The 14,816-nt window shown below is 43.9% G+C and overlaps 1 protein-coding gene across 5 annotated transcripts in view; it reads right to left on the bottom strand.

Moving 5' to 3' along the window:
• The window catches only part of WDR7 (WD repeat domain 7), a 228,882-nt gene that overhangs the window by 55,424 nt on the left and 158,642 nt on the right, over positions 1 to 14,816 (bottom strand). For all 5 annotated transcript variants that reach the window (XM_082241763.1, XM_082241764.1, XM_082241767.1 and 2 more), the window contains 2 exons: positions 12,737 to 12,886; positions 7,385 to 7,467 (listed from right to left, as the gene is read on the bottom strand). In XM_082241763.1, coding sequence (XP_082097889.1) covers positions 7,385 to 7,467; positions 12,737 to 12,886 — 233 coding nt within the window. The remainder of the gene's footprint in view (positions 1 to 7,384; positions 7,468 to 12,736; positions 12,887 to 14,816) is intronic.

Here is a 14,816-nt window from a genome sequence, read left to right as displayed (position 1 = left end):
GAAATAAACACCCCTTAAAGCTTTTGCTACTTGCATGGGATTTCCAAAACAGTATGGCCATATTCACATGCAATACTAAGTCAAACATCCTGGCACAATAAGCAATGCACACACCAGCATGCAGCCCCCTGGCTCCTCCCTCCATGTGCATGGCTGAACATGCTGGGATCCAGCACTTAACCATATCTTTCCATTATGTGCGAACTTAAAAACTATGGTTTGTGACTTCAGAACAAACCAGGATAGGAAGTCCTGATTTAAAGTTGGCTTGATATTCTGGCTTCGTTTGAATCAGGCTGGGTTGGCACGTAATAGAACGCTATAGTTAAATGATGAATCCTAACTTTGCCAGTCACTTTCACAAAGGAAGAAGCAAAGTGGTTGCAAAGGACCTGCGTGCCGCTCAGGAATCTCCCAGCTTATTAAATCAGGATTTCTGGCTTAGTATGAATTCAGTCTGTGTTTCTGTGTGCACAGTCCCCTGACAATTTGCAATAGCTGGTGCAGAGGCCTGTTCTTCTCCATCACCTCCACTGAGGTCTTGCATGCTGGTATTTTTTTTTAACTGGTGTTATTCTATATCAATATTTTTATTTTTGTAAGAAGACAGTATAACTGAAAATGCTTCTTGATAGAATAATGAAGGGAAGGAAATGTGGCTTGCCCCACATCAGACAATCAAGATGGGAAACAGAATCGTTTACAACTACTACAACAAAAATATTAGTAGAGTCAATACAGAAGAATATTCCTCAGAGAACAGGAACAAAAATATTTTTCTAGCTGGTTTTCCAAAATTTCATTCTTACATATATATATATATTTAAAGCTAGTTGACCACTAAATTTATAAGAACTCTTAAAATATAATACATAAATTAAAAACACACTGTCTTGAGAGAATTTAAAAATATTTGCTACAAGCATTCAGATGGTGTGCATGCAATGGTACTAATAATAGATGATCCATTTTATTTGACATGCTTTTACTGAAATGTGGAATATCTATTTACATATTTGCCACTCTCCGTCTTAAGTCTTCTTAAAGTATGATAGATTTCATCTAATAATGCCAACTTTCCAGTTATAGACATTCAGAGTAAGTTTATCTTAGCTAATTTCACTTATTCTAAACATGTCTATCTTGGACAAGATTTTATCTTAACATGAATGATTTTGATAGGTTTGATAGATTGCTGATTTGTCATATCAGTAATTGTAGTTAATGCAATTATTTGATTTAAATTATATCTGGAATTGCCAATTACGTTTTGAATGCTTGGTCATGTTCAGTCATTGGTGATCTAATTATTGCATTGTAATGGCCAATTGGCTAAGCAATAAATTTGAAATTCATACATCTATACTTAAGAGGTTCCATAGAATTTGTGTTTCGTGAACTGTCACAGTTTCAAAGTTGACATATGATATGACTGTTTGAGAAGGACAGGCCATGGCAAATAAATTCACATAGTGAAGGGCAATGTTTGCACTTGTTTTGAATAATCAACCTCAAAGTGATGTTGGGACACAGGCACTCTTTCCTTTGGTATAAATAAGCTGTTTGCTTAACACCTATTTTATCTGGAATAAAATAAGCCATGACTCAAGCCATTCTATGGTAATTCTTTCAAGTCATTGTCTATTTTTACAAATAAATAGAGGGGGAAACTAGGCAATGCTTATTTAAAGAGTGAATAAGATTGGATTCCAAATATTTACAATAACCCGAGTGCAACCATAAGTGAACACTTAGGTTCACACTTCTGTACTCCCTCGAGAAGCAGCCTTTTGTTGGCTGCAGATGCTGCCAAGCATTGGCAGGAGGAAATGGGGATGTGCAGAAATCAGTGCACACAGCTAAAGAAGCCTAGGGAATCTCACACAGAAATCTCTCTTCTCACCACCCTGTTAAACTGAAGCTCTAAAACAGAGGTCAGAAGGAGGTATCCATGGGGGGGGGGGTATGCTGTGGACTTGCATTCTCCCTATCAGTCTGGCTATTGATGCTTTTGTTGACTCTAGGAGATGAGGTTGGGCAGCCTGGCCGAACTCAGGTATCGGATCCTGGAGACCTGATCTGAAAGATTCAAGCAATAAGAACTGGGCATATAAGTGGAAACCTGAAGCACACCGTCTGTTACGTTTGATTCACTGTGACCTGAGGCTGAATGGACAGCCTTTTTCATGATGACCTTTAGGTCAGAATTCCTGGGGTATTCCCTCTCCTCTGGCTTCCTCTCTGTCACCATGGGCATTCCCAATCCCCTCACTTCAGTTTCCTAGGAATCGACTTTCTCTCTTCATTGAGCTGCATTTTGTTTCCTGTTTCCTCTCCATCTGCCTCCCCCTCCCTGTCCCGAAACAACTATAGCACTTGTATTTTTATTTAGTTAATATACAAAGCATTTATAAGCCACTTAAAAACAACAACACACCACTAAGCGGTGTACAATATAAAAACAATGTCATCAAAACAAAAACACAACATGAAACCAATGCAACAGTCAAAATAAAACACCATACGGAACAAACAAACAACAGGAAATTGGGGGGTTCAGAAACATAAATCAAGGTCAGAGCTCAGGGAAAGTCTGGAGAAACCAAGGATGTACTAGAATAAACACCTCCACTGATACTCCATCAATATTGTTACCATTCTTTTCGATGATTCTTCAGCTGTAGCTCCTCACTGAATTTTAATCCCAAATATCAAACAACTACAGTTCAGTGATACCAGTCCTTTTAAAGGAAGGCTCATGGTAATGATTGTATTGAAGATTTTGCTGAATTAAGGCCTAAACAAGAGGAGGCCTTGCTACTCCTAACATTTTCAAAATGTCAAAAACTACATTACCCTATGCCTAACACAATTTCTACTACTATTCTGTTGTTTCAGCTTGCAGGATCCCTGTCTGGCATTTTAATGGCACATACAGTAGTCAGAATACAAGATTAGCCAAAATATCAGAAGATATCGGTCTGAATAAAACACAGTCAATAGATACTGGATTTGACCCACAGAGTTCTGTGCAACAAATGGTTCAAGAAAACTGATGAAGATGCATATCCCTATATGATTTACGTTACAGATTAAATGGGACATCCCCACTTCTATTTGTGGGAAAGCCGATGTGGATTACATTGGCTGACTGTCCTCTTGATGCGCACTGCAATCCTGAAGCGCAGTTAGATAATGATAGCAATTAATATGAAATATGAGGCTCACCACCACTGAAGCACACATACATGAGTTACAAAAACAGAGTGTAAATGTAGATGCTCCAAATCAGGTCTGCAATGCGCAGACTATTAAAACTATAAGGTGTAGGCCACAGTTTTAGCAAGGCGCCTAATTTATGCTTGCTAAAATGAGATGCTCACCCTTATTAAGATCCAGCAATTGAGCTTCCTTGAGTTTAAACTAATTTACTTCTCAATGCGGCTGAACTGCTTTGCAATTTAACTTTTTTTGCTTTGATCTGCAAAGGATGCTCCAGGGCAGTCTGAGTTCTGGTAAACAAGATTGCATGGGAATCTTCATTGAACATGAAGTTGACCAGAACAAAGGCAAAGTCTAAAAGATTATTAAAATTTCAAATAAAAGGAGGGGAGAAGATTAGTCTGCAAACCAGTAATTTCTTTGTGTGTGCAGGGTGGGGGTTGGGGAGGGCTACTTGGAAGGGAAGGGGGAAGTCCCTTCCAAGTAGTCCCGTCCCACCCCCATAACTACTTCTCCAACAGTTTGCCTTCCTCCAAGGCCAACTTGTAATAAAAGAATGGAAGAGGAAATTGTCAGGGTGGCCACAAATATTCGTTGATTTAATCTGTGAGTTCTAATATAACAGACGGATCTAATAAATCTGCACGTGAGAGTACCGCTGTATTGATCAAAGCATATTCTCTTTGTTTCTGGATTTTGTACATGGGTGACATTAGGCATCACTGTGGAAGAGACATTTCCTCCATGCACGAAGGAACACCTTTTCTAAGCCAATACTTTGGATCTGGTCGTTGTGCTGGAGGTGGGAAGGTTTACCAGGATTGGATGAACCCTTTTTGGCTTCACTCAGCCCCAGGAAGTGGATCACAGGTTGCCTGCCTATTTGGCCAATGGCTGGCATGTTGCGATGCCGGTTCCACCCCTTTGCTTAAAGGAGGTAGATTTCCAGGGGGCGCTGAGTATTCCACTCCCCCCGAAAAGGGAGTGGTAGGCCAAATAAGTTTGGGAACCCCTAGTCTAAAAGTTGTATACTGAGTGATCTGTTAGCTGTGGTAGGAACCATGTGTGAAGGGGGAGAGTCTCTAAGATCTATGTTTCAACACAGAGATTGTCATGAGGGGTCACAGAGAGAGGGGTCAAAAGTAGGTGATGACTGGGCATGACAGATGGGGAAGGGGATGTCAGGGTCTGGGAGTAGAGGAGCATGTGACCACCAACCTACTTTGAACATGAGGACCATGAAAGTACCCCCCCCCCAAACTCAATCTAACATGAAGACTATAGGTCAGTCCAACCCATGACCCTCAACAGGCCTTTGTGGCAGAAAGCAAAAAGGACAGTGGATCTTAACAACAAATCCTATTGGAATGGCTTTTGTTCTTATTGGAGTATTGCCTCTAGTGTTCTTGCCTCCAGCGCCCCTCCCTTGCTGAAAAGAAGACAATGGAATTGTCATTAGTCTCCACACTTTACTTAGGAGACAGCTGTTATCATGGCTTATAATAACAAAAAATAACAGCTTAGCTGGGGGCGGGGGAATATGCTTTGATATTGTTCGAACTGACAGCACTATATGATCACAACAGGTATGCAATTGAACATTTAATCAGTATAGCAGGAAGATCATTATCATATTAAAATATTTAGTAAGAGGATCATGTCAAAAGTTTCCACTTGGATTCCTTCCAGAGTTACAGAGCAAAATCATATTTAAAAAAATCTCTCCTGGTCTGAAAGCTAATCTGTACTGTCATTAGCACAATGCTGTATCATTTTTATAGAAGCCATAATTACGTACAATAAGATATAATACATGCTATTTAACACAATTTAAAAGGCAATGTGTCTCTATTAAACATGCCTCCAGGATAGAGAGTTTTCTCACATTAATTCCAACTTGTCCTTGCCTTTGCATTTCAAGTATGTGATGCAGAGCAGATTTTCAGTAGCGCAGCCTATAAGAATTGCCGTTCCTCTTTTTGCTTTCACAGCGTGCTACACTGAAATCACTACCTGTGCTCTTTTATTTAACAGATCTATAGCCCGCTTTGAAAATTAAAAAATCTTCCCAAAAGCAGCTTAGAAAATACACATCAAAACACAGACAATAATAGCCTAATCATCTGCTCTAAAATACTGCTCAAAAGCTAGCACTGTCATGAGAACCCAGCATAGCCTAAATATTGCTGTACGCCACCCCAAACTCTGAGTGGTATGAGATTCCAGGGGTTCCAGTCGCTTACCCAGGGTTCGTGCTTCATTTTCAAATGACGGACAGCGGAGACTGTGGTGTCTTCATGATATATGGTTTATTTACACATACATACAACCTGAGCCTATGATGGAGGGATCCATAGTATTAATGCCCCAAGAAACCCTTATTCCCCCATAGCCACAGCCTTGGATTTAAACAAAAATCAAACATTGCTCTGTCTCTGTCTTTCCAGTTTGCTGCTTTGCTTCTAGCTCACATCAGTCCAACCTCTCTTCTCAACTCTGCCTTTTTCTTCTTCTAACTACCTGCCTGAGTGCTCACAGGAAGGACAGATCGTGAAGCTGAGGCTCCAATACTTTGGCCACCTCATGAGAAGAGAAGACTCCCTGGAAAAGAACCTGATGTTGGGAAAGATGGAGGTCACAAGAAGGGGACGACAGAGGACGAGATGGTTGGACAGTGTTCTCGAAGCTACCAGCATGAGTTTGACCAAACTGCGGGAGGCAGTGGAAGACAGAAGTGCCTGGCGTGCTCTGGTCCATGGGGTCATGAAGAGTCGGACACGACTAAAGGACTAAACAACAACAACAACTACCTGCCAGTTGAGGGAGGGCCACCCATTTGCTGGCTCGTACGAAGTCAATTCCTTTGCTCTCCTTAATGGCCCACCACTTCACCAGGAAGGTATCTTGGCTATTCCAGGAAGTGACAGGGCTGCCTGAAACTATCAAGGGATAAGGCCTGTCTGATTCTTCCTGCAACTGAGATCCACAACTGAGGGACCACAGCTCGAAAGACCCTACTCTATGTGCCCAACAGCCTGATAGTCTTGGCAAATGGGTACCTATCAAAACCTCTAAAGCAGATCTTCAGGAGCAATAGAACTTTTAACACTCAACATACACATGGCGTAATGGTCCTTACAATTGGATCTTCATATCAACTCTGGTTGGGCAGCAAACCTGCCATGGGCCCTATGGAGATCATAGCATGGGAAGGTGCGGGCTGTATGGCCATGTATCAATGTCTCTTGTGGATGCGATCTTGAAGCCATTGCTTTTCCTCACTGATGGCACTGTTTTTCTTGAATGTTTTCTACCCTGAAGATGCCAGAGTGAAGACAGAAAAACCTGCTTTCTTTTCCTGCACTCGCTCCAATCTGGATTATGCCATGTGGAGGGTATAATAGCCACTGCTACCCAAACCATAAGAACAGGTAGTAGAAAAAGGAGGGCATGGTTTTCTGAAATGATCCTTCACCATGCCCAAAAGTTGTTGGGAATCTGAGGTGAGATACTCACTCAACGGAAGTTGCCCCCAGTTCCAGTCACCACACAGAGTCAACTTAAGGTCCAAAATAGTTGACTACTGCAGAAGATAAGGCTTCAGTAATACCATTCTGGATATGGATATATACACACAGCTTGTAGGCTTTGCAGATACAGACACACACACATATATATACAAGTACAAAGTATTTCTGCTGCTTCAGCAGTTCCAAGATGTAACACAGACTTCAATTCACTTCACAAGATTCACTGACTGACTAATGAACTGACATGCCTTAATCACTTATTATAGATGGCACTGAGCTGTTTCCATAGCAACTGGCTTGGTTGACCATGCACCTGTTGGCTTATCTCAGACATGGGATGATTTGTGCTCATGAAGGAAATTAACACCTTCCTCCATGTCCCATTCCTCCAACAAAAGTCGGCACATTATGAGCTATTCCAAAGAACTTTCAACTTAATACTGAACATGGGCTTCTGTCCATGATTTTGGTTTAGATAGGAGTCAATGTAAATTGATCCAAACCCTGTAACATTCCTAGGACAGACTATTCATTTGCCTAATGCCAATAAACTATAGTAACAGGAAGGGATAGGAATTATAACAGCTGCAAAATCTGCTCATCACCAGTCTCTTTTCAATTTGTGACCCTACCTGCAGATAGCTGGAAAGCACTCTTGAAGTCCTTTTTTCTTGACTAATGAACCTTCAAGACAGTACATGATGATGTCCATAACCTATAAGTAAATTTGAAAACAAATGTTAAGTATACCAACAAAAAACCAAAAAAAATTGTAAGGAAAATACTAGGCTTAGGAAGGATCAACTGACAAGCTGGAATGTGTGCAGAGGTGGGTGGCCAAGATGATTAGGAGTCTGGAAACCAAGCCTTATGAGGAATGGTTGAAGGAGTTGGGGATGTTTACTCTGGAGAAGAAGAAACTGAGAGGAGGTATGAGGGTCCTCTTCAACTATCTGAAGGGCTATCACATAAAATATGGAGCAAGCTTGTTTTCTGCTGCTTAAGAGGGTATGATTTGAACCAATGGACAAGAAAAAGAGATTCCAACTTTTTAAAAGGAGCTCAGCTCAACCCCACTACCCACAACACTTGAATGGGCTGGTCTGGTTGGCAGGATGGCCCCTTTCCTCTTTGGGGAGATAATCTGAAGAAAGGCTTTTGCCTGCACAGCTAGCAGGTGGTGCCAACCCAAGCACCATAAATGCCCTCCAGGAATCTCTGTGGAACAATAAAATCCCCCAAATCAAAAATACAGCAGCACATTTTGAAACATCTTTAGAATCAGGAATACAGTCTCCCTCTTGCGAAAGCAGTCTCTTGACTCACAAAATACTATGTGTCACACCCAGATTCTGCCTTACGCAATCGTACAAAAACCTACTACTCATTCAGCGTCACTCATTCCATTCTACTGCCACACCTCCATCCAATCACTCCAACATCTCCCACTCAGTCACCAACTATAACCAGTCACTCCTTCCACTCAACAAAAATGAGCTACAAAGCCCGTTTTACCTGCCACCTTCTCCTTGCCCCACTGCATAACCTTTCTGTGGCTTGAGTTCATTAATTATCTTCATCTACCGTCCCCTCTTCTCCACCATCTCTGCTTTCTGCTATCTCCCCTTTTTTTGAGTTGTTTCTACTCTGGACACCCTTTACCATCTTCTGAACTAGTTCATGAAGTGTATGCAAAACGACCTGTGCACATTGCTATGGGTAACACATGTTGAGGTTGGAACTTAACGGGTTAAGTTCTTCCCATGATGCCACACCATTCTGACGTCAATTTTGGAAGCTTGGGAGGAGCTTGGGAAGAGTATGCCAGTCCCACTCGGTACTTTGTGGGGAAAGGATGCAGTTTTGTCATGGCTGCAAATAGTCCTGGAAATTCCTGAGAAATGTTGGAATAAAAGCTGTAAATAGACAAACCTGGACTGTGTGTGTTTGTCTGGAAGCCAAGCTACATGACAGTTTTACACCGCTGTGTAATCTCTGCTACGGCGTGACTGAGAGATCGGAGCAGAGCGTGCGGCAGGAGAAGTGTGCCGGGCAGTAAAGAGCTAATTGAGGATCGTAAATCAATTAGCGGGGGTCGCGCCAGATCAAACAAATTCCACAGGTTATGGGTAACCTAAATCACCTATCGTAAAACTGTCACGGAAGAGCTGCCGGGAGCTGAGAAATCTGCGGTGTCTAGCAGAGGAGCACGGGAGCAAGCAAGCAAGCAAGCTGAAAGACGCTGTTGCTGAATGCTGTGGAGCTGTGAGCTGAGAGCAGCAAGGAAACGTTTCTCCACGCCAGAAGAGCTGGTGCTTTCGTAAGTACAGCTTGGGGCCAACTTGGGAGAACGGGAGAACATGGCAGATGGCCAGGAGGTGATTCAAGCTCCGTTTGAACAGCTTGAGGAACTCACCGCCCAAGCGTGGAATACCTGGGCAAGATGGGTGAGAGCGTGGTTCATAGCCACGGAGGTTTGGGACATTTCCCAGAGGGAACCAGTGCAACTGGTGGACAGAGATGCAGGAAAGCTGAAGTCTGTTTCTCTGGAGGAGAAAATGCAGAGGGAGAAAGCTATGAGAGCTGAGGTCTGCATGTTGAGAGCAGGTGTTCATGCCGATTTGCAACATCACCTGGAAAGCATTGAATCTGCGTGTGAGGCCTGGAGTGTGCTGAAACGTCTGTGTGAAGGCTCAACAGGAGGCCTAGGGCAGATGGAAGCTGAAAGCCTAGAGATGGCTGGAGCCCCTGTTCCTGATGATTTAGCCTCAAGGAGTGCTAGTGAGCAAGTCGGGGGGGCGGAAAGTTCCAAAGGCAAGTTTGAAAAGTTTTCCACTGAATCTGCTGGAATGGAGCGGCAGTTCAGGGGGGGCGGATCTGGCAAGGAGTGCTTCTCCGGAAGAAGGAGAAGGAGGCCAGCTGGGAGGAGCCCCAGGCAGTGTTTTTCCACTGGAGTTCGTCGTTGCTACGTGTGTAAAGCAACGGGACATCTGCGTCAAGATTGCCCCCACCGGAGCAGAGGGGCAGCTGCACAGGAAGGCTTCAAGGACACCTCTCATGGGAACCAGTTGGGTTTCCATGGCAACCAGTCTGGGAAAACAACCAGGCGTGGGACTGAGGCTGGTGGACGTGCCAGGTGCCAGGAAGAGACTTATCAAATCACGGCTAGTCTGGCGTTGGCTGAAGACAGCCGTGGGACAAGCCAAGAGCTAAGTTTTGTTATTGACTCTGCAGCTAATCGCAATTTGATTCCAGAGACACCTGCTGTCGAGAGGTGGAACTGCACGGCAATTCCTGCCGGGAAAACTGTACTGTTTGCAAATGGACAGAAAAGAAATATGACTAATGCTGTAAATTTGCATTTTTGTATTTTACAGGAAACGTTGGAGTGTTGTACTGTTCCTGGGATGCAACACTGTCTTTTATCTGTGCCTTATTTACTGAAAAAGGGATTTACGGTTTGTTTTCAGGGTGATGTGTGCACAATCTCCAAAGGAGGGAGGATGCTTGCCAAGGTTAAAAAGGGGCAGAATGATCTCTTCATTCTTAAAACGTCTCTGGAGGGTGGTGGGAAGGTTGAGAAAGCACAAGCACTGCGTGCTACAATTCCCAATCATGATTCATGCGTACATGCTTGGCATACACGTACAGCTCATAGTTCTCTTGAAGAACTACAGGTGCTGCCGGAAGTTTCCAATGGTTGTAAGATCTCAGAATGCGGACATGCTGTAAGTTGTGAAACTTGCAAACTGGCAAAGGTAAAAGGTTGCAGTTATCCAAAAGTAGAGAGGATAACAACAAGGCCTTTTGAACTGATTCACATAGATTTGTGGGGTCCTGTAAAGGAACCAAGTCTGGGAGGGTCAAAGTTTCTGCTCTCGATGCAGGAGGATTTTACTCAGAATTCCTGGATACATGGCCTCAAATCCAAGGATGATGCAGCACAGCTGATCAAAGGGTGGATTGAGGGGGTGGAACAAAGGTTTTCCACCAAAGTGCAAGCTGTCACAAGTGACAGAGGAGCTGAGTTTACAGGTTCTGCTTTGCAGAAGTACTTTCGCAAGAAAGGGATACGTCACACAGTGACTTCACCCAATCAGGGGGGGGTGGCAGAGCGGAAGTGTCAGGCTCTGGTTAAAACTGCACAGGTGTTGCTGGAAGACTCTGGGTTACCTCCGAGGTTTTGGCTGGAGGCAATCAAGTATGTAAGCTTCACCTGGAATCGCACCTACAATTCCATGGTAGGGGACACACCATTTGGGCTGTTGCATGGCAGGAAACCCCAGATTCATTTTTTGCGTATGTTCGGGTCACGTGCGTCTGTGCCGGTACCTGCTGCTTTGCAGGGGCCAGACAGATCCAAGTTCCGAAAAATGATCTTCTGTGGGTATGAGCCAACAGCGAGTGCATGGAGATTTGCATTTCCATCAGGTGATCAGAGTAAGTTACTGATCAGTAAACACGCTGAGTTCTATGAGCAGGATAAAAAGACACAAGCTGCTGTCAAGCGTGATGTTCTTTCAGAGTGTCTCTCTGATTCAGAACAGGAAGATTATGAGGGGGAGGAAGAAGAAGCTGAGTCTGATGATGACGATCAGGTAACTGACCAAAGTCAGGAACAGGAGGAGGTATCGGTAGTTTCTCCACAAGTTGTAAAAAGGGAGGCCAAAAGCGAGCCTAGTTCTCCTGTGAGTGTAATGGAGAGGATTCGAAAACGTTTTAAGTCAGAGGGGGAATCCCGTGATGCTGAGGACACATTTCCTGGTGGCAGTGAGTCAGAGGTAACATCTGAGTTTATGCCCAGAAGGTCTAGTCGCACAACAAAGGGCATTCCACCTGAAAGATACCAGGCAACATGTGCGTGGGCGAGATTCGCACAGTGTGATTCTGGGAGTGTTGAAAGGGTTCAACAGGTGCCTGGGAAAGATGCTGGGAAGGAGCACAAGGCAAAGGGTAAGGTGTTGAGCTCAAAAAGGTCTTGTCAGAAGGTGCAGCAAGGGGGGGTGTTGAGGTTGGAACTTAACGGGTTAAGTTCTTCCCATGATGCCACACCATTCTGACGTCAATTTTGGAAGCTTGGGAGGAGCTTGGGAAGAGTATGCCAGTCCCACTCGGTACTTTGTGGGGAAAGGATGCAGTTTTGTCATGGCTGCAAATAGTCCTGGAAATTCCTGAGAAATGTTGGAATAAAAGCTGTAAATAGACAAACCTGGACTGTGTGTGTTTGTCTGGAAGCCAAGCTACATGACAGTTTTACACCGCTGTGTAATCTCTGCTACGGCGTGACTGAGAGATCGGAGCAGAGCGTGCGGCAGGAGAAGTGTGCCGGGCAGTAAAGAGCTAATTGAGGATCGTAAATCAATTAGCGGGGGTCGCGCCAGATCAAACAAATTCCACAACACAAGTTGAAGAAGCCTCCAGGAAATGACTTGTCCCTCCTCTCTAGCTCACTATTTTGTTTTACCGAACTGTTAGGGGGACAGTGGTGTGTGCTTCGTATTCAGCACTGTGATGACTGCCAAGGAAATGTGATTTCTCCAGACTGATGCTAGAATCAGAGGATGCTAGAGGTACTGCAAGGTGAATGGGCTCATCACGCTATAGCAGCAGTAAGGGCAAGTTATCAAGTGGAGTCTTCATGTGATAGGCATACAGTCAACATTAGGCCAGTATTTTGGCTGGGGCTCTCTGAATTTTTTGAGTGAGTCTTTCCTAACCGCCATCCAGAGATTGAATCAGGGATCTCTTGAATGCAAAGCATCTTCTCTATCATGAACTACCTCCTCAAAGTGCTTTGCAAAGGCTTTGATTTATTTTACCAGCTGGTGAGCCAATGAAAACGTACTTGTCTTTTCTTCTAAAAAAATAACCAGGTCAAACATAGGCACAAATGCCTTCAGCACCTTGAAAGGCCTGCGCAAATGTCACGATCATCGAATTGCCCAACAAGAAACACAAACATGGCTCATAGAAGGTGGCCTTACCTCTACAAGAAGATCCACAACATCCATAGGCATTTTTTCAATTAGTATTTCAATAACTCTCAGAATTTCTCCTTTGGCCCGAGCCAACGTACTGGTATGAATATTCTGCTGAGATTGAGTATTTGCTTGGAGAGCAGTGTGCCTGTGCACCTGTAAAAAACAGTAGGATTGTTAGGGATGCTTACATTCAAATTTTCCCCTGGATTTTTGGCTTCCACATTGCTGGTCCTTGTGTGCTAAGGGGCACCAATGTCTTCCCCTTTTTATGTCCATCCTTGGCCCTGCCTGCTAATCACAGGATATTTGCTGAAGTCTTACAGGTTAGAAAGGCACATAGATCTAAAACACCATGCAAAAAGAAATCTCAGTGGGATTGCATGCACTGTAATTTAGTGAATCCCCACATGCACCAAGGACCGTTGGTAGCTGGGGGAGAGGGGACGGGGCGAACGATCTAGAAACTGTGGCAAACACAGTATTCTCTATTCAGTAACTATATCTCTCTCTTTAAAATTATCAGAGTTAAAATGGAAGGCAGGTGTAACAGAACGAAGGACAGAGTCATTCCACTGAACACTAATGACAGAGAATGGGGATGAAGAACATCTGCTCGTATTTGTACATTATATGTATTATGTCTATGAAACTCGAGCAATTAATACATTTAACCCTTTCCGTCGGATTCTCACTTTATTTCCTGGCAATAAAGTCACAGCTATGTTTACCAGCACAGGACTTTACTGATTTTCTTTCTTAAAGAAAAAAGTACTAGGAAAGCTCTAATTGGTAGTGATTATTTCTCCTAAGTGCTCATAATGAGTATCAGTGGGTTCTTCCTTATGACTTCCTCCTTTGCAAAGTACATGGGGCGAACGAGGATGTTCACAATGCTAACAGTTCTTACTCTGGATAAACTGGTCAGGAATAAGTCTCATGCTTGGTGCATAATTGGCAACCAGGTCAAAATGACAGCTCGCAACTCAAGATGAATTCTCAAGCTGAGTCAGTATGGATTAGTAAATACCGTACTTTTCCGTGTATAAAACTACCTTTTTTAAAACTGTAAAATAATGTTCAAAATCAGGGCTCGTCCTGTACACGGATAGTGCAATGGGGGGACGGGCGATTGGTTGCAGCCGCGAGCAGGAGGTTGTCAGCGGCGATTGGGTGTGTGATTGGTAGCTGCGGCAAGGGCTGCTTTGGATTGGCTGATGCTGCGGCAATTGTGTTGGTGATTGGTGGCTGCGGCAAGGGCTGCTTTGGATTGGCTGATGCTGCGGCAATTGTGTTGGTGATTGGTGGCTGCGGCAAGGGCTGCTTTGGATTGGCTGCTACTTCGTTCAATGGATTGGTGATTGGTAGCTGCGGCAAGGGCTGCTTTGGATTGGCTGATGCTGCGGCAATTGTGTTGGTGATTGGTGGCTGCGGCCAGGGCTGCTGTGGATTGGCTTCCACTGTGTCAATTGTGCTTGCGCTTGCCAACGGTTGGTGGCTATCGGGCAGACGCTTTCTCACGTCTAGTGAGCTCCACAACTCTGGGCCATCTCCCCCATTTTCTCAAATTGGAGTCCCACAAAATATAACGGGGGCATCTTATAGACAGAAAAATACGGTACTTTGCGTGTGCTGGCAAGCTTTCTCACACAGACAGGGTGGCTCTGAGAATATGTACAGAGGGACAATGAGCAATGGAGTGGCAAAAGCCACTGGGAAGGCAGTGTGCTGGGAAGGAGAGCTTATCCCTTCACTCCCAATAGGGTCATTCCTTCTTTTTTTATTGAAAGTTTTCAACATAAAATACAATAAACGTCAAACTAGTCTAAAAACAAAGAATAACAAAAAACCAAAATAAGACGAAAGAAAAATCAAGCAATAGAGAGACAGAAAAGATAAAGAAGAAAGAAAGAGAATATATACAAAGGCCCTTCATCCCATTAATATAATATCCTTCATCCCTACTCAGAAAGGTAGACCCTCCCAGCTCCCACCTGAGAGCCTGTTTCTTCTTAACAGGGACTTGTCTTCTAAGGCTCTGACCCATGCAAGGGACGGCAGGGGGGCTCTCCATTCCAACTGCAGT

The sequence above is a fragment of the Podarcis vaucheri genome, assembly GCF_965113315.1.
Source record: "Podarcis vaucheri genome assembly, chromosome: 11".
Classification (NCBI taxonomy): domain Eukaryota; kingdom Metazoa; phylum Chordata; class Lepidosauria; order Squamata; family Lacertidae; genus Podarcis; species Podarcis vaucheri.
Note: the sequence above shows the minus strand (reverse complement) of the source record. Positions and strands in the feature narration are given on the sequence as shown.